Genomic DNA, 20,672 nt, shown 5'->3' with positions numbered 1-20,672 from the left:
AAAATCTTACTAAAATTGGATAATTTATGAAACATAGATGGCTGTTTTAGCTCACATGAACCTAAGGCTTAAGTGAGCTTTTTTGATGAAAGGGTGTCCAGTATCCTGTCGTGTGTCATTTGTAAAGTTTACATTTTTGTCTTCTTCTCCAGAACCAGTGGATCAATTTCAACCAAACCTGCTATAAAGCATCCTTCAGTGAATGGGACTCAAGTTCATACAAATGAAAAGGCACACCCTCTTTCATGGGGAGATACATGTATAATTATTCAACATTTGGTGGCATATTTTAAAAAGCTCAAGAATGATGGGGCCAAAAAGATGCAACTCATATGAAAGTGTCCTTACATAGTCTAAATTCAAGTTTGTTAAAATCACGATCCCTAGGAGAAGGGTGGGGCCTCAATGGGGAATTAAAGTTTTACATGGGAATATATAGTAAAAATTTTTTTTTTAAATCCTCTTCTTAAGAAACAGCAAGGCCATGATAAGTCATATTAATATAAACTATCCTCAGGTAGTGTAGATTCAAGTTTATTAAAACCATAGCCCCCAGGGGTAGGGTGGGGCCACAATAGGGTACTTAAGTTTTACATTGAAATATACAGAAAAAAAATCTTTTCAAGAACAGCTGGCCCTGAAAGTCATATTAATATTGTAACAGCTCAGGCAGTATTTATTCAAGTTTATTTAAATCATGGCCCCAGGGGGTAGGGTGGGGCCACAATAAAAGTTTTACATGAGAATATATAGGGAAAAGCCTCAAGAATATAAGGGCCATGATTGGTGGTCAAAGTTTTACCTGGAAATACATAGGAGAATTCTTTTAAAATTTTCTTCTTAAGAACAGCAAAGCTATGTTATATTCAATATGGAAGCATCCTCAGGTAGTGTAGATTCATATTTTTTTAATCATGACCTCCGGGGCTAGGGTGGAACCACAATAGACGAATTTCACATTCTTAAGAGTTATCTCCCATTGTCGGCATAACGCTCATTTTTCTCACTATATCCTTGGTAACTTACCTGTAAATATTTTCAACCTTCAAACGCCCATCTGACAATTTTGATTCCTACCTGTATTGCCATAGTATGGGGCAACATAAAAATCATAATGAACATATTCATACAGATTTCACTTGTAAGACATTGCCCCATAAAATTGGTAATGTTATAGAGAGAAAACAGTGCCTTATGCTGGTTAACCCCAGATTGACCTGGCAAAGGGAAATAACTTTTGTAAATGTGAATGTCGTCTATGAGCGATCAGTTTTACAAAGGAATAGATTGGAAAAATCTTTGAAAATCTCCTCTTCAAGAACAGCACGGCCACGATTAGTCATATTAATACAGAAGCATCCTCAGGTAGTGACTAGATTTAAGCTTGTTCAAATCATGATCCCCGGGGGTAGGGCGGGACCATAATAAAAGATCAAACTTTGTATGTAGGAATTAATATAACACATAATTTTTAAAAAAAAAACTTTTTTAAGTCATGATCGATCACATAAATAAGGAAGGACCTTCAGTTAGTAAAGATTCAAGTTTGTTCAGACCCCCTCCCCTGGTACACGGTAGGATGAGACCACTTGTACTATTTTCAATACCAATTAACCGAAGTGCTCGAGTGAGCGATGTGGCCCATGGGCCTCTTGTTAAATAACATTTGGCATAAATAATAAACATGAAAACAATTCAGATTTTTAAAAATAGAAAATATATATTTACATCTTGTTTCTGGCCATTTTATGACCTTGTATCTTTTTGTTTCATCTTGTATCCTGGAAGTTTGAAGTGTAAATGTATATAACAGTATAAGTGGTCATATATTGATATAAATAGTCATAGTCATATGAAGACTCTAGTAGCCAAATCGAATGTGGGTTGATTTTTAAAATACGTTGTCTTTCACATATTACACGAGTTTGGGAGTGGGAGTTAAGGCCTACATTTAGCTGGGAAGATTAAAGCACTTTCATATAGATTCGCGGTAATGTGTCAATTTCGGAAAATCTCCTGGACAGGCTACTTTCGTTTTCGAAGTTTTGTAAATAACGAAAGTGTAAGGCAAGCGGACAGATAGATTTCATACTGTTCAGAGCGCATAGTGAGGATGGCAACTCATCGAACCATCTCAGAGTCTGAGGACAGGGATTTTGAAGAAAAATTCGTGAAGGTATGCTGTTAAGAGGCAGTCCACCGAAAAACCAGGCAGTATTGTATTAATAGGCGGCAGATCGAATGTGAGGAATATTTGATATTTTATTAAAAACAATATCAGTGTAGCCCAAAAGGAATAATGTAATTGAAGATTTGTTTGATAATTGCTTATTTAGTAAAATATCCTTGTGTTTTTGAATGTCCCTATATAAACCATTGAATGTAGGTCAGAAACAAAGAACTGTAATTTCTAATACATTTTTAACAGGACTATAATTCACACTTAACTAAATCTAGAAATATTTCAACTTTTTGTTTAAAAAATAAAATCGGTGGGAAAAACACTTTTGATAGTAGTTTTCTGGCAAAATATAAGGACGTTTTTATGAAATTTGCGATGCAAGAGTTATCTCCCGTGGCATCGGTAAATCTGCTCAACACCTTTTTATCGGAATCCTAGTGAAATATTTAGAATCGATATACTAAAGAAAATAATTAAAAAAAAAAACTAAATAATTTATTTTCAAAATATAATTCATTTTCGCCTCCAGGCGTAATATTTAGATTAAAATTGGCTCTATTATTCAGGTTGAATCCACGTTTCCATTGATGTATCAGTGACGTCATATACCTGACTAATATTGCGTCACAATGAAATAGTTACAAGTTTCCAGAGAAGTTTGTAAATTCTTTGCGTAAAAGTGTAAAGAAAAAGATTTTTTAAAAAATGATTTCTCTTTTTCTGTTTAATTACTCCTCAGAGTGCATTATTCTTAATGTTAAATTATATTTTAATATCAAAATGTATTTTATACACGGGCGGCGTCTCAGCTAGATGACGTTTTGATAAGTAATTTTATACATGTCTGAGAACTAATTTTTTTTAACTGATTTACTAGGATATGCGTAAAAATAATTAATGAAGTGTTTATCATGAACATTTCTTATAAAATTGGGAATCAATGATGAATGTTTTAGATTTACGCAACACTTAATTCAACGAAGTTGAGATGTTTACTTCATGATATTTGTAAAAACTTAAATATATTTATCTATGCAGTCAAATCAAAATAAACAATCCGAAGTACGACTAAAAATGAAAAAAAAAAAACTGAAAAATAAGTTATAAAAATATATTTATTGAGTTAAACTACTGCTGAACTACCCACTATAATTTGGCACTAAAACGGAAGATGGTTTAGTGAAACATTTCGTTTTTTTTTTTTTTATTTTACTTATTTATTTTTTAATTTGGCGATTGAAACAATCACACACTCACATTTAATATGGAGTTTAAACATGTGACTATGTTGGCCAATTCTAAAATGTTTTCACGTTCATGAAACCAATTTTTAAAAATAATGATGTCATGAGACACCCCCCCCCCCCCCCCCCGCTTTTTGCTTGTTTATCGGCTCTTGAATAATGATACTATATATGACAAAGAACTTATTTTCTTATTTATATAAAATCAAATTTTGTAAAAGAGGAAAAGGCTTTACAGATGACAGGTAAGAAAAAACTTGGATAAAGTCGAGACTGTACACATAAAAATATTTCCTATATTTAAGCAAGTTTAATTTCGCCACTGATAGAATTTACTCTTTAATTCCTGAGGAAATAAAAAAGAAATTTTACTTGGAAATAAGATAAATAATAAAGCTAGGAAGCTGTCTGCTCTCATTTGTTGCATAATGCATGTACAAATACTTTTTTTTAATACCGAGTATCTATTAAGAATTCAATCAGATGTTTTACATGTAATCTTCATGTACGTAAAAGACATCAGTAATTTAAATAATATATATATTTGAATCTATGGTTACACTCATTTAAAAACAGTTAACTGACTGAAAAGAAATAAAAGACGAGCATATTTTTCTGATAAATTAAAATGAAGAGCCAAATTTAGGAAATGTTTCTAAATTTACAGTAAAAACCGATCCCGATCCGATCGAAAATGATGCAAAATTAACAAATTTATCAAACTAAAGGCACCTGCCACCTATGTAACATGTTAAAAAAAATAAATCAAGTAAGTTTTTACTCATATTACAACAATAGAGCCAAATTTAACATTACAATTATAGTATTTTTTTCTTTATATAATTCCGGTCGGGATCGGTTTCATTTGGGAAAATTATTAAAAAAAAAAAAAAAAAAAAAAAAAAAAAAGGTAAATTTGACTCCTTTTATTTCTTTCAATATACCTGTTCCCACTGATTTTATTGAGTGATTCAAAAGTTTGTACTTTGTATTCATAATAAAATAAGAAAAAAAATCTGTCCTTGTAATGTATTGGGTTTTATAACGTAATGAAAATTGGATACTGAATTCAAAAAGTTACTTGCTTAACTCAAACTTGGACCATATAATTTTTTCTAAAGAAGTATAAATTGGAGTCTTATTCATTAATAAAATAAAAGATAAGAGTCTATGCTATAAATAATATTCATCGACACATCCAGCTTTTGAGTATCTGTTACATATAAAACAAAATAAAAACGTAGTAATTTTTTTTACCCTTATGTTGACCTTTTTGCACTTAAAATTAAGCATTTACTAAAAATAGGACTAGAGGAGCACTAAATTTTTTTTTAATGTTGTCATGTGTAAACACTTGCTTTAATAAGTCTACATGCAAAAAATAATTAAAATCCATGATATGCGATGTGCCACCCATTGCCTGGTTTTTCGGTGGACTGCCTCTTAATAAGTTTTATGGGGAGCGGATCCTTGCCGTTTACTTTTCATTTTCTTAACACCTTATTTTTACGAGATTGTTGTTTGGTATTTATAGAGAGCAAAATAAAATTTTAACGAATTTTGGTCATTGCTCTAAATATAATCTTTAGCAATAGAATTAAACATAAGAATGTAATTTTAGCAAGCAGACGGTCTTGCATAATTAGGCGAAAATAAAGTTCTCACAAATAAAAAAAGTAATTTACAGTATATGGGATGTGGGTATTTGACTGGATGGCTCAGAAGTTAGGGCGCCTGACTGGTAATGTGGGGGTCCCAGGTTCATTATACATGAGGAAAAATAAAAATTAGAAAAAGGCAAAATTTTGTTTGGGACACAAATATTAAAAGAGTTGATGCTTATTTTATAACTCTTTCAGTAAGAGTAATCTGGCTCATCTCAAGGACATAGAATATCAATAATCAATTTAGATTTTTCTAGCTTTCAGATATAAAGTCTTTTTTCACCTGCACAATATGCACAAGTTTGTTCTCTGGAACCTCCACAACCAAATGTGGACATCGCTTCTGTGCACACTGCATTCAGGACTGGTTCCAGAGACAACAGAAGTGTCCTGTTTGCAACCAACGAGTTCGAACAGATCAAGAAACAAGAGACCACCAGTTTGATGAGCTATTGAGTAAGCATTTTATAATATTTACATTTCCAATAAATTTCCCCTATGATTCTTTACAAAATAGAATACTGTTCATTTTCTCATGAACTACCATGGATGAGCATGAATATCTCCATTGTTACATCATAATACCTTACTTGAGGTCAAAACTATAGTGCAAACTGTTTTGCTTTAAAAATGAATGGTGTTATTTGTGGCAAATCATCGGAAAAATAATGTAAACATAAGAAATGAATTTAACTTTTGACAATTCATGAGGTACATGAGGTACATGAACTACAACGCTTCACGCTGGTATATTTATCATGAAGCGCAAATGCGCTTCATGAAATATGCGGTATGAAGCGTCGTAGTTCATGTCCTCATGAATCTTCAAAAATGAAATTCATTTCTTAAATATTCTTTATGATTTAAGTTTATAAGTCATAATTAATAATCGTAGATTTTACAAAATTTTACAGGTTTTGTGTTCTAATGCGAAATTAGGAAGAACTATATATATACCCTCACAACTCAGGTGATCCTGTGTCCACTCATGACCATGGGACCCCTGACAAACTTAGATTAATTTTTTATGGGATGACTGCAGTAATGCCTTATGGGGAAATTACAAAGCCTGATTGTTTTCTTAGCTCTCTACCAATCACATGATGCCTTCAGTGGCAAACAACCTAAAACATGTACCGGTACACTAAGCTGTCAACTGCTTACTTTCTATTTACATTACATGTCAACTTATGAAAGCCCGAATTTGATGGGTGCTTCTTGATAATGGCCTGAACGTATTTTTTTACTGAATGAAGTTTTTCAAGGGTGCCATGAGTGGACTCAGGATCCTTGGTGTTGTGAGGATGTTGTAGCGTAAAAGCACAATCATAATTGATTATTTACCAAAGCAAATAATAAAACTAACTAGATAAGGACTTTTTTACCCATAGAAGGTTGTTGTGAACTGTGAGTTGTTGATCTGTTGACAGGAACAATTAAAGAGAAAGCAGTTAGTGAGGCTGATGTTGTGGCCAGACAGCTCCTGGAGTCTGGTGAGTCTGATTCAGTTAAATGCTTTTTTGATACAGAAAAACTAGTGTATCACGATTCTTTGTGTGAAAACTGTGTTGTTTTAAAATAATCATTAGACAGTTTCTTGATATGTAAAAGAATGTACAGCATTTTAAGATAGCATATTTTCTTAGCTAATTAGACAAATTACCATAACCAAGAATATGCTGACAAAAGTCAAGACATTGAAAAATGACTAAGAATTCCTAAATGTTTTCACTTGTCAAATTTCTGAGCAGGCATAGTTAAGGAAATCCAAGTTACTAGTATTCCTTATAATGAGAATTCCTTAAAACTGAGTTCCTCTTGAGCAAGTTTTACTGTAAAATAAATTACTGTAAAATATATTTTTTATTTTAGAGACCTTATTTATATATATGCCTGCTAATCTTTTTTTTTTTTATTTGGAAAGATCAAAGTGGTTCTACTAATAATGGACCTGGCCTACACGTGGACCATAAATTAGCTGAGGTGTTGTGTACTTTGTTGCCTCAGAAGGACAGAGATCTGAAAGAAATGGTGGATAAATTGATAGCTGAAAAGGATAAAACCCTGCGCACACTACAGGAAAAAGAATTGCCAGAGAGAGAAAAGATGATACAACTTCTTCAAAGTAAGATTTATATTCCATTAGATACAATAAAATACAACTATATAAGAATGTGTTATAGAGATATTATGTATAACTGGACTGTTATGGTAGAGCAAACATGTATCTATCCTAGCTCCCCCAATATCTTATTCTAACTGACAAAGTATGATAAATTATTTTGAGCATTATTGATCACCACTGATAGTTTACTGTTTTCTTACTTATTGCACTGAAAATGTTTGTCTATTCACACATTCTAAATCTATTTATAGACCATACCAAGAAGCTTGAAGAGGAGGTCAAGCAGGTTAAGACATTACAGGAGAAGCTAGAGAAATCACGACAGAGTGAGGCCAAATGTAAGGAGGAAAAGCATCAGCTGAAGGGTAAGGGAACTAACTACTGCCATTGCCAAAATCTGCTGAAGACAAAAATGGAGTTAATTTGTTTTAAATTATTTACCAGTGTGTCTGACTGACAGATCAATGATTTGATGCCTGAAAATTCTTGTGTGTAGGTGTAACATATAGACATACAGGTGTGGTTAAAAATCAGTTACATTTTGAAAAGTAAAATCCACAATATATATGAATAAAATTTATGAATTTTTTTTGCAATTAAGTGTGGTGTTTTAATTTTGTTTTGTTTGACTGTTTGTTTTTTAGCTTACCTGAGCTGAAAGCTCAAGTGAGCTTTTCTGATCACCCGTCGTCCGTCCGTCTGTCTGGCTCTCCGTCTGTTTGTAAACTTTTCACATTTTCAACTTCTTCTCAAGAACCACTGGGCCAATTTTAACCAAACTTGGTACAAAGTATCCTTGGGTGAAGGGGAGTTTAAATTGTTAAACTGAAGGGCCAAGTCCCCTTCAAAGGGGAGATAATCAAGAAAAGACAAAAATTGGGTGGGGTCATTAAAAAATCTTCTTCTCAAGAACCAGTGGGCCAGAAAAGCTGAAACTTATGTGGAAGCATCTTGGGGTAGTGTAGATTCTAGATTGTTCAAATCATGACCCCCGGGGGTAGGGCGGGGCCACAATAGGGAATCCAAATTTTACATTAAAATATGTAGTAAAAATCTTTAAAAATCTTCTCAAAAACCAGTGGGCCAGAAAAGCTGAAACTTATGTGGAAGCATCCTAGGGTAGTGTAGATTCTAAATTATTCAAAACATGACCCCCGGGGGTAGGGCGGGGCCATAATAGGGAATCCAAGTTTTACATTGAAATATGTAGTAAAAATCTTTAAAAATCTTCTTCTCAAGAACCAGTGGGCCAGAAAAGCTGAAACTTATGTAGAAGCATCCTGGGGTAGTGTAGATTTTAATTATTCAAATCATGACCCCTAGGGGAAGGGTGGGGCCACAATAAGTACTACAAGGGGGGGGGGAGAAATCAGGTGAAAAACAGCAAGTCCAAAGTTACTCAGGTGAGCGTTGTGGCCCATGGGCCTCTTGTTTTTTTTTTTGATAATAGGAGAATTACAAAGACTGAATGGAGAATTAACTACTTTGAAGACAGTAGATGTAACACGTCAACAACAAGTAAAAGAGCTCTATGGACAATTGCAAAAACAGGTGGCTGAAATACAAGCTCTGAACATGTCTCTTGGTAAGTTCAACAGAGATGTGTGCAAGACTTTCAATTCTTTCATCGTGTTAATGTTATACATCCTCATATTGCAGTATTACATGTACATGTATTCAACATAAAATTGACCACTACTCCAATGAAAAATCAGTTTATGAAAATAAATGATACATATATACTACATGTACCAATATGTAAATGTGGTTTTGGATTTTTTTTACAACATAATATCAATTTATATCTATTAATCTTACAAGAAATTTCTACCCTTCATTGTTTTAAATTTGTTTTACAAAATGATTTTTGTTGCAGATGAAAAAACAAAAGTGGCAGCAAAAGTAGACATTTTGCAGATAACTGTGGATCAACTACAGAGAGATTTACAACAAAGAAATAGTGAGATTTTACAGTAGCACACAGTGACAATTAATTTAATTGGAAAGCCAAAATAGAGTGACAATTAAGAGCCATTCTCTGTAACGACTTGAATTTTTATATAGGAGCTGTGGCACGCATAGTCTCAGAATTTCTCCAAACTCTCTATGATAAAAGTCTTTGATACTGTAAACTCAAATCAGGCAGAAAATGGTTGCTACGTGTCATGGTTACCATGGCAACATGTCCTAAAGTTTGAAAAATGGCATTTTTCAACATGTTCAGAGTCCCACAGTTAACGTTTGCAGCAAAGCAAACAAGTAGCAATGGTTGTTTCTGAAAGTTGAAGGCCTGATGTCTTAAATGCGCGATAAACATGTTTGGTAAATCAACTATTACATTCGTTACTATGGAAACAAAGTATTCAAAAGTAATAATTTTGCCCGTTTAATTTTATAAAATCATACACTTAAGTATAAAAAAAATTATAGGTTGAAATGCAAGCAAATAATAGACAAAAGATCCTTGTAACATATACCAAGGAAGAAATATGATATTTCTTATAGGATGGCAATGGTTGCCATGGTTTTAATACCAAAAAGGGATTTTAAATTTACTCTCTTGGTGTTTAAATCTTATCCTATCTTTTTAAAAAGCATATTTTTATATAACTGATGATCAATTTTTAAAGACGTTCATGTGACCCTAATTTTCACATTTCAAAAAATTCAAATTCAATTCTTTAAATAGTGCGTTGCTATGGAAATGAGCCGAAAAAATATGCATAAAAATCTGAAAAATATTTTGTTTCCTTGGATACGTACCCTTGTATGTAGATTCCCAAAACTTTTATGCTTGATAATTATGAACAACTAACCTGACTTTCAATTTTGACTGCCACCCAATCTCTAACTGGATGCAAAAAACTGGCACATAGGGTTTCATATTGATATAAAATTAACAGAATCGAACATTTTCCCTTCTTGGTTACCATAGCAACAGTGTTGTATTTTTCAACAAACGTTATCAATATATGATATTCAACTTTAGTTCTTCCAGATAAGTACTATTCAAGGTGAGTCAAATAATATTTTTCTTGAATAAAAAGTAAGTAAATTCCTAAGGCAGCAAAAAAATATCCCTTTAAACAACTGGTACATTGTTTCCATGGTAACACTGCAAAGTAACAATTAATCCCAATTTTTCTTATGTTGCCGGTGTTGCAAGGTCCTAAGGATGTATATGTGCCAGTCATGAATTTTATTGTTTTTCCTGAAGATAGTAGCTTTAACCCAATCTTAGCAACATATTTTGCACGGTTACACTGTGTTACCATGGCAACCATGAAAGTTATTTTTAGAATAATATTGCCAATACCTAATTACTTAAGGTCAAATATTTTTATTGTTTTTTCTTAGGTTGTTGATTGAGTTTGATCATTTAACACCTATCATTAGTGAATATTGAGCGTTTTTCTGCATTTTTCAGCATCTAAAATGTATTCCAAATGTACCCATGGTTACAACTTACTTAGAGATAAATTCTAAATAGTTTCTTTACAGCATAAGTGGCAACAAGGTTTCGGATTTTTGTGAGAATGGTTTGTTTGTTTTTCTTAGTCTTTATCAAGGCTTAATAAAGATTCAAAGTAGCGTAAAATCTCAATTTTTCCAACTTTTCTGGCTGTTACCATGGCAACCAAGATGCATAGCAACGAAATTTTATTTGATATATGTTTCTGGTGTCAAGTTGTAATAATGGGCAAAGTATCATCAAAATCGGTGACCATGCGTGGCAAAGAAGTTTAAGTGGTTACAGAGAATCGCTATTAATACCCCTTGCAAACAGAGCTTGAAGAAAATATTTCTGAAATTATGTTTTGGTGGATATATTAAAGAATATTACATATTAAAATCTATATTATATGTCATATCAGCCCGAGTGGATCCATATCAGCCCGAGTGGTTCCAAATCAACCTGAGGGCTGTATGTGGGGCCCAAGGATTGAATTAACATATTATGATGTGGATTTTAGTATTTAGTATTCTATCCATCTTATATTTAAAATATTTAATATGGGAGTTCACATACAGTCATTTCTTGTATATGGCCCTTTTCTTTATAATCTAATAGAGCCTATTTTAGGTCATTTTGAAACTAATTACATGTAAGTTAACAAACTTAGTATGCTACATGAATTGTATTACATGTATATTTCAATAACTCAAGTTAACTGACTTTTAAACTCTATGAAAATGTTACTTTTGGTTTGATATGCATACACAGTATTGGTTTTCGGACCAGTCATTGATATAAGCTATTGTTATATGATCCATTACCCACACTGCGGAATCAGTATTTACCCCTAAGTAGATGATAAAAACAATTAACACACAATAAGACATTAGCCATAAGCTAAAATAATTGAATCTTGTGCATAAATTGTATAAGAATGGCTTTTCCCTGGCAAAGTGCAGTTTAAATAATAATGTGAAAGGAGCAATTAGCACATTCTGAATGTATTCTATGATTGTTATTTTGTATTTTTTACAGGTGAGGTTACATATCTTCAACAATTTGTAATGTTTAAGGATCTTTACGACCAGAGAAATCAGGAGGCCCGGAGTTTAGAACAAGATCTCAACAAGAAAGACACGACCATCTTAGACCAGCAAGACCAAATCAGCAGCATGAATGGCAAGTATTCTCTCCCTCTCTCTCTCTCTCTCTCTCTGTCACACATACACAGATTGTTCATTCAAAATTCAATGACTATTCACAAACCAATATACCCTAAAACCTTGAAAATAAGCCGCGGCTTATTTTAAGTTTTGGTAAGAAAATGGGGGCTTATTTTTAAAACCGTCTTATTTTCAAATCGCGGCTTATTATCAAAACCAAAAACCGGTAAGCGCCGAGAGCATAATCACGGCTTATTATCTAAACAATAAATTATAATCGATCGATTTTGAACTGCCACATTTGGCCGAGTATAATATGCACGGGTATCAGACATACTGTAGCATTACCAACAGACATAGACAATTTCTTGTTGTTTACCGCTATATCTAAAACCTTAGTAAATTATTATAAGAACGTAAACTTGTTGAAACTGTTTAATTTATAATCTGTTAACAGTTAAATTATATTGGAAAGCGAGTTAAAATTAATTTTAGCTGCATATTCAAGCCCCCATATCACGATGTTATTTATAGACGTTTACACATTCCTTTGCTACGTGCTTACGTAATGTATCAAATCAGTCTGACACTCGGTTTTCAAAAAAAAAAAAAAAAAAAAAAAAAAAAAGAAGAAGCAATTTATAAGTTTATTTTGATTTTAAATAACTCAGTGGAAATTTCATGTAAACACCCCTGTATACGTCCCAATTAAAGCAATTGTTGTGAAGGAGTGTACATGTTTGTTTAATAATTTTCTCATCACCTCTATTATCAATGGCTTTGATTATTTTCATTGATATAATTGGGGTCGATTTATAACCTTCGTCCATTATAGTAATTTAAAAAAAGAAATATCAAGTTAGTTAAATCTTAATTATTAAAATAACTCGAACTCTGTTGAAAATAAAAGATTATCGCAATGCACACAGTCATGATTACCATTGCTAAATAAAGATTTAATTCGATTTTTATAAAACTGAAGTTCAACATTTTCTCGTGCATCGTTGAAATAAAATTATTTCTGCGAGGATAAAGACGACATGTAATGAATGTCAAGATTTCTGTTAACTAAAAAGAAAATAATAGTGCTTAAATATCTTGTGCTTTGTTGAATAAAATTATTAATGTCATAGAATGTTTATAATAAAATAAAATATATTGAAATTAAAAATAACACTGTGTTCAAAATGGAACGATCATTACCGGCTTATTTTCAAATCAGGCTTATTTTCGAGTAATTTTCAATGCAATAAATAGGTGGCTTATTTTCAAAACCGGCTTATTATTAAATCCGGCTAATTTTCAAGATTTTAGGGTATGGAAGAAATAAATTTCATACCAAAAACATATTGCAGATATTTTCTAACAATGTCATTCATATTCACTGACAATTTTACCCTGCACAGATAAGATCATGGCCCTGTCAAAACAGATTCAGGAAACACCTCTTTCCATTCACCAGGCCGAGACTCGGTACCAAAAACAGCTACAGGAAATGGCAGAAAGCATGAGGGCTTTCTATGGTAAATATGTATAGTAAATATTTTATTAAATGAATCAATGAGAATCAATTTTGACAAAAATTTGGTCTTTTCTCAAGAAGTGAAATTTTAAATAAAAACAATGGCTTTCTATGTTAGATATATATAGTAAAATTTTATATTAATGAATCAATGTGAATTCATTCTGAAAAATCTGATCTTTTCTCAAGAAGTAAAATTTTGAATAAATACAATGAATTGTGACACTTTATGATCAAAATAACTTCATTTTAGTGTAGTGATTTTATTTTCTTACATTTTGTCTGAAATATTCACAAAATGTATCAAATGCAATACAATCTTTGTCAAAGGTAGTATGCAATAAGAAGACAATTCTTGTTTAAAACCTACAAATATGTGGGTGCTTATTTATGACCACTGACTGTTATTCTGTTAGAATTAAGACTGTTTTGTGAATGATTTAGAGAGGAAATCCCAGACTAATATTGGATTGATGAGAGAGCATGCAGAGGAGCTGGCCCGGGATTTAGAGGAGACGCGATCTAAGTGTCTAGAAGAACAGAGGAAACTGCATGAGGGTATTTTGTCTGTATTAATTCATAAATGATAAAAAGAAAATTAAAAAAGTTTTCTCTATGATAATATGCAGAGTTGTATCACCTTGTACTGACATGTAGCCTAAAATGTTTTGATTCATAAAAATGTGTTTTTAGCTCACCTGAGCTGAAAGCTCAAGTGAGCTTTTCTGATCACCCGTTGTCCGTCGTCCGTCCGTCCGTCCGTCTGTCTGTCCGTCCGTCCGTCTGTAAACTTTTCACATTTTCAACTTCTTCTCAAGAACCACTGGGCCAATTTATACCAAACTTGGTACAAAGCATCCTTGGGTGAAGGGGAGTTTAAATTGTTAAAATAAAGGGCCAAGCCCCTTTCCAAGGGGAGATAATCAAGAAAAGACAAAAATAGGGTGGGGTCATTAAAAAATCTTCTTCTCAAGAACCACTGGGCCAGAAAAGCTGAAACTCATGTGAAAGCATCCTGGGGTAGTGTAGATTCTAAATTGTTCAAATCATGACCCCCGGGGGTAGGGCGGGGCCACAATAGGGAATCCAAGTTTTACATTGAAAAATGTAGAAAAAATCTTTAAAAATCTTCTTCTCAAGAACCACTGGGCCAGAAAAGCTGAAACTTATGTGGAAGCATCCTGGGGTAGTGTAGATTCTAAATTGTTCAAATCATGACCCCCGGGGGTAGGGCGGGGCCACAATAGGGAATCCAAGTTTTACATTGAAAAATGTAGAAAAAAAATCTTTAAAAATCTTCTTCTCAAGAACCACTGGGCCAGAAAAGCTGAAACTTATGTGAAAGCATCCTGGGGTAGTGTAGATTCTAAATTGTTCAAATCATGACCCCCGGGGGTAGGGCGGGGCCACAATAGGGAATCCAAGTTTTACATTGAAATATGTAGAAAAAATCTTTAAAAATTTTCTTCTCAAGAACCACCTGGCCAGAAAAGCTGAAACTTATGTGGAAGCATCCTGGGGTAGTGAAGATTCTAAATTGTTCAAATCATGACCCCCGGGGGTAGGGCGGGGCCACAATAGGGAATCCAAGTTTTACATTGAAATATGTAGAAAAAATCTTTAAAAATCTTCTTCTCAAGAACCACTGGGCCAGAAAAGCTGAAACTTATGTGGAAGCATCCTGGGGTAGTGTAGATTCTAAATTTTAAAAATCATGACCCCCGGGGGTAGGGCGGGGCCACAATAGGGAATCCAAGTTTTACATTGAAATATGTAGAAAATATCTTTAAAAATCTTCTTCTCAAGAACCACTGGGCCAGAAAAGCTGAAACTTATGTGGAAGCATCCTGGGGTAGTGTAGATTCTAAATTGTTCAAATCATGACCCCTGGGGTAGGGCGGGGCCACAATAGGTATTACAAGGGGGAAATCGGGTGAAAAACAGCAAGGCCAAAGTTACTCAGGTGAGCGTTGTGGCCCATGGGGCTCTTGTTATCCATTGGAATACAAGGGAGGACTCTCAATTTAGTAAAATGAAATATCTGTAATGCCTATTTACTACTTTAAAATGGAGATACAAATAAACATTCAAGCACATGGGGCAAAATCTGAGACAAATGAAAAATGTATCGGGAATGTAATCAGGATTTATTTATATTTTATTTATTTTGAGTTATGTCCTTTAGGGAAGGCCCATTCTTGATCACCTATATTTAGGTGGCTCATGAGTAGACAACTATAATAGTATAGGTGCAAACTCAAGTGATGGTCACTCAAATGTAGGTCACTTAGAAGTAGGTCACTCAAATGAAGGTCATGAAAGTCTAGGTCACTGAAGGGTAGGTCATCAAGAATATATATTTTGCAGTTTAGTTTTCCCTCGGGTCTACTTTGTAACACACTGTGTACCTCTTTCAGAGAACATGAAGCTATTGAGAGAAGTAGAAATGACTAGAACTAGTGGACAGCACCAGGTGGATGAGGAGAGATGTAAACAACTAGAAACTAGTCTCAACTATTACAAAAGTACATCTATTTTCTCTATTGTAGCTTTCACCTATCTTCTTATCTATCATGGAGAAATATCAAACTTTTATGAATGAACTCATTTGTATTTTCTCTATCGAAAAGAAGCTCTAAAAAGAATTGATACCCTTAAATTTTCTCATACATGTATCAAAATGTCATAACCATACTGATTTTTTCAAAAAATTCAAAACAGAATTGAAAGTTGAATGATTTTATGAGAAGGTCAGAAGTGTTTTTAGCTCACCTGAGCTGAAAGCTCAAGTGAGCTTTTCTGATCACCCGTTGTCCGTCTGTCCGTCCGTCCGTCTGTCCGTCCGTCCGTGCGTATGTCTGTCCGTCCGTCTGTAAACTTTTCACATTTTCAACTTCTTCTCAAGAACCACTGGGCCAATTTTAACCAAACTTGGTACAAAGCATCCTTGGGTGAAGGGGAGTTTAAATTGTTAAAATGAAGGGCTAAGTCCCCTTCAAAAGGGAGATAATCAAGAAAATACAAAAATTGGGTGGGGTCATTAAAAAATCTTCCCAAGAACCACTGGGCCAGAAAAGCTGAAACTTACGTAGAAGCATCCTGGGGTAGTGTAGATTCTAAATTGTTCAAATCATGACCCCCGGGGGTAGGGCGGGGCCACATTAGGGAATCCAAGTTTTACATTGAAATATGCAGAAAAAAATCTTTAAAAATCTTCTTCTCAAGAACCACTTGGCCAGAAAAGCTGAAACTTATGTGGAAGCATCCTGGGGTAGTGTAGATTCAAATTGTTAAAATCATGACCCCTGGGGGTAGTGCAGGGCCACAATAAGTACTACGGGGTGAGGGGGGAGAAATCAGGTGAAAAACAGCAAGGCCAAAGTTATTCAGGTGAGCGCTGTGGCCCATGGGCCTCTTGTTTATTACATGTAGCTCACCTTCACTGTTTTAAACTTTTCCCATTTTCATCTTCTTCTCCAGACCCGCTTGGCCAATTTCAACCAAACTTGCCACAAAGCAACCTTTGTTGAAGGGGATTCAATTTTCTTCAAATGAAAGGCCATGTCCTCTTTAAATGGGAGATAATTAAGAATTAGTAAAGAAAAAAATGGCATCTTTCAAAATTCTTCTCAAGAACCTTTGGGCCAGAAGAGATGAAACTTATCTGAAAGCTTCATTTCATAGTGTAGTTGTAAGTTTGCTAAAATCATGACCCCAGGGAGTAGGGTGGGGCTTCAACGGGCGATTAAAGTTTTACATAGGAATATATAGGAAAAATCTTTAAAAAATCTTCTCAAGAACCACTGAGCCAGAAGAGTTGAAACTTATATGAAAGCTTCATTACAAAGTGTAGATTAAAGCTTGTTCAAATCATGACCCCTGGGGATAGGGTGGGGCCACAATGGGCGATCATTGTTTTACACAGGAATATATAGGAAAAAATCTTTAAAAATCTTCTTCTCAAGAACATCAAAGCGATGAATAGTCATATAGATATGGAATCACCCTCAGGTAGTGCCGATTCAAATTTGTTCCAATCATGACCACCTGGGATACAGTTGGGCCACAGTTGGGGATCTAAGTTTACATAGGAATATGTAGGAAACAAGATGTGTTTGTGAAATACTGATGCCCCCGTATGACAGCTTATGGCGAAGGTTAAAGTGTCTCAAATGCAAGTCAAAATCCAAGCCAAAAGATAAAAAATGTTGGTACCCAAAGAAAGGTCTTGTCTCTAGGAATATACCTGTGAAATTTGAAAGTCCTAGCTGCAACTGTTCAAAAGTTATGGCGAAGGTTAAAGTTTTTTAAAAGTAAGTAAAACATCAAGGTCAAAGTTGTTGGTATCCAAAGGAAGGTCTTGTCATAAGGATTACATATATGAAGTATGAAAGCCCTAGCTCCAACCATTCAAAAGTTATGGCCAAGGTTAAAGTTGTTCAAAAGTAGGTCAAACTCCAAGGTCAAGGTCAAAAGGTCAAAGTTGTTGGTATCCAAAGGAAGGCCTTGTCACAAAGAATACACATGTGAAGTTTGAAATCCCAAGCACCACCTGTTCAGAAGTTATGGCCAAGGTTAAAGTCTCATAAAATTTTGCAAAAGTGGGTCAAACTCCAAGGTCAAAAGGTCAAATATGATGGTACCCAAAGAAAGGTCTTGTCACAAGGAATACACATGTGAAATATGAAAGTCATAGCTCCAACCAATCAAAACTTATGGGCAAGGTTAAAGTTGACAACAGACAGGCAAACGAACAAACAGACAGACAGGACAAAAACAATATAACCCCAGGATCTTTCGATCCAGGGGCATAAAAATCTGATGAAGAACAAAGGCATTATTAGTCATATTGATATGAAAGCATTCTCAAATTGTGTAGATTCAAGTTTGTTCAAAGTTTTGTATAGGAATATATAGCAAAAAATCTTTAAAAATCTTCTTCTTAAGTACAGCAAAGGAATGATTAGTCATGTTGATATTGAAGCATCCTCACTTAGTGTAGATTCAAATTTGATGAAAAAAAGCCAGGGCCATAATGACTCAGTTGAGCATTTGTGGCACATGAACCTCTTGTTTTATCACTGGTATTTTCTTTTTCAGACAAGGTTAATGAGTTGGAGCAGCGAGTAACTTTTCTCCAAAACAGGTATGCAATGGAAATCATAATTGTTAATCAGTTGGTGGTTGTTCTTTCATTCTTTTGTACATTTATTCACATACAAAGCAGAAATAGGAATCATTTTACATGACATGTCTGCACATTTGCCACCCTTTTATATTTCAGATTAAATGAGATAGTATTTAGAGCCTGTTTATTGTTTGTCACCAGAGCTATATAATATTCAATTTTTGCTGTTTTTTTCATTTAATATGATGATTTAGCTTCCCTTCGGAGTCGGTGAATATTATATGGGGGGCATGAATATTATAAGGGGGGGGGGCATTATCAGGGAAAACTGACAGCTGAAAAAAAAATCTTTGATTAGCCCCCACAATGGCCACAAAAAGAAAATTATCTTAACTTCAAATTTTGTTTTGGGGTTGGGGTGGGGTTAGGGTGGGGGATTAAGGTCCATTAGTGGGGACCAGCCTTTCAATGAATATTTTAGTCTAAATTTAAAGTAAAAATTTACATTAAAAAAAATGTTGGGGGAAGCCTGCACCCCCCAACCCAAATTATATACTCCCTAATGTTATGTTCACCTGAGTGGAAGTCGGTAGAAAGTAAAATAGCTTTCCAAAACTATTTGCATCAATTTGGAATTTCCCACTCTATTTGTAGACTAATGTAGAGAAAATAAATCCTTATATTCACCTGGAAGGTTACTAACTAGTATTTTTTCTACATTGTTGGATCTTAGCCAATCAGAGAGATAGCAATTATTCAATCATATACCTGTAATGAATTATTTTATGAAAGTAAAGTTTAACAGAAACCAAACTTGTTTTGGTGACCTTTCTTAGCTCTCATTACATTGTACAGATTGCTGTTGCAGGTCATGGGCCTTCCTTGAAAAACTTGTATTCCAGAATATTTCATATATTAATATCCTCTGTAGATTTTCACCTGTATTTCTTATAAAAACCACTTCTTTCATCAATCAGTAAACGTAGGTTATATAGAACCAGTTTTTAAGCCACTTGTATAGATTTCTTGTGCAGCCTGCTTTTCAATCAATGAAACTCACAATGACCTGCATATGTCATATTTATGTAGGTACTTAAAATTACTTTTATTTATATGATTATCTATACAGACATAAATACTTGTATAAACAATAAAATGCTTTTTTTGTCAATTAGTATGGGAATTAATGGTTGCAGCTTGCACAGGTTATTTTTTGCTGCAACATTAATTCCTTTACTAACATGCGAAGAAAGCATTTTATTGTTTAAGTTTTATCTTTTGATACAGAAGCAACAGTCCTTAAGAAGGAAAGAGACAGCCATAGATCTGGTCACTGAAGATTCCATGTCCTTAGCCTATATTTGACAAAAAAATTCCTGCTTTTGAAGAAGTGCTTTACAATAATTATACACTGGAGGATGAGCCCATAATATTAACTATGTAATAAGATAAAATTTTTATTATGCATTAAACAGTCGTACATGACACTTAAAAAACTTTTACTCAAGTTCAGACGAAAATTTTAATGTCATTTTTAACTTGAAGAACAGTAACTGGCAGCTGGGAATGTCTATAAAAACCTTTCATAAAAACAAATATTACTGTGATAATGCAAGGTTGTCCCTAAGACTCAGGGGCCAGGGATTTTCCCCGCCTATAATGACGTAATCCTCTGGTTATTCTCGTATCCCGCCTTCCCTTTTGTTAGGGGAGGAACCCAAAACACCCTCCTACTTTTTTAATGTCCCCTGCTATTTCAATTCTTAGGGACAACCCTGTAATGTATATATGCAAGTACAAATAACATAAATGTGAATACATTTTTGTAAGTTATTTAAGTTATTTTTTCTTGTATAACATGACTTACTTACTTGGACTTATTCCTGTTCGCTCCTTGGGGAGCATTAAGGGCCGCTCTGTCATATAAATTTATATTTTTGATGATTTAAGTCTCTACAATCCAATTAAAGTTTTCATTTTCATCAGATTTAAGATAAATTTAAATCATCCTCAAATATTTTGCAATTGATTATATACATATTTTGCAATTTTTCAATGTGATCATTCTAACTGAACAAGCTGTTATCGTTTTCTCGTAAATGCTGCTTATCAATTATCATATCTATAAATGCACTTTGTATACATTTTTTTTATATTGTTATAAATTTTACTGGTTTTAACCAATAT

General features: G+C 33.8%; 1 protein-coding gene across 1 annotated transcript; it reads left to right on the top strand.

The window, feature by feature from the left end:
* Positions 1–2,045: 2,045 nt before the first annotated feature.
* Positions 2,046–20,578, top strand: LOC133206013 (arginine and glutamate-rich protein 1-B-like). Its single transcript, XM_061341922.1, has 13 exons — positions 2,046–2,176; positions 5,348–5,546; positions 6,521–6,583; positions 7,015–7,215; positions 7,467–7,580; positions 8,666–8,800; positions 9,092–9,175; positions 11,708–11,851; positions 13,242–13,358; positions 13,802–13,915; positions 15,775–15,882; positions 18,458–18,503; positions 19,773–20,578. Exons 1-13 carry the CDS (start codon positions 2,114–2,116, stop codon positions 19,786–19,788), a joined length of 1,404 nt encoding a protein of 467 aa, XP_061197906.1. The 5' UTR covers positions 2,046–2,113; the 3' UTR covers positions 19,789–20,578.
* Positions 20,579–20,672: the final 94 nt, after the last annotated feature.

Source organism: Saccostrea echinata, unplaced genomic scaffold (assembly GCF_033153115.1).
Source record: "Saccostrea echinata isolate AGI-Se365-2 ecotype Australia unplaced genomic scaffold, CSIRO_AGI_Sech_v1 ptg000002l, whole genome shotgun sequence".
NCBI lineage: Eukaryota > Metazoa > Mollusca > Bivalvia > Ostreida > Ostreidae > Saccostrea > Saccostrea echinata.
This window is presented reverse-complemented; position numbering and strand designations above follow the sequence as displayed.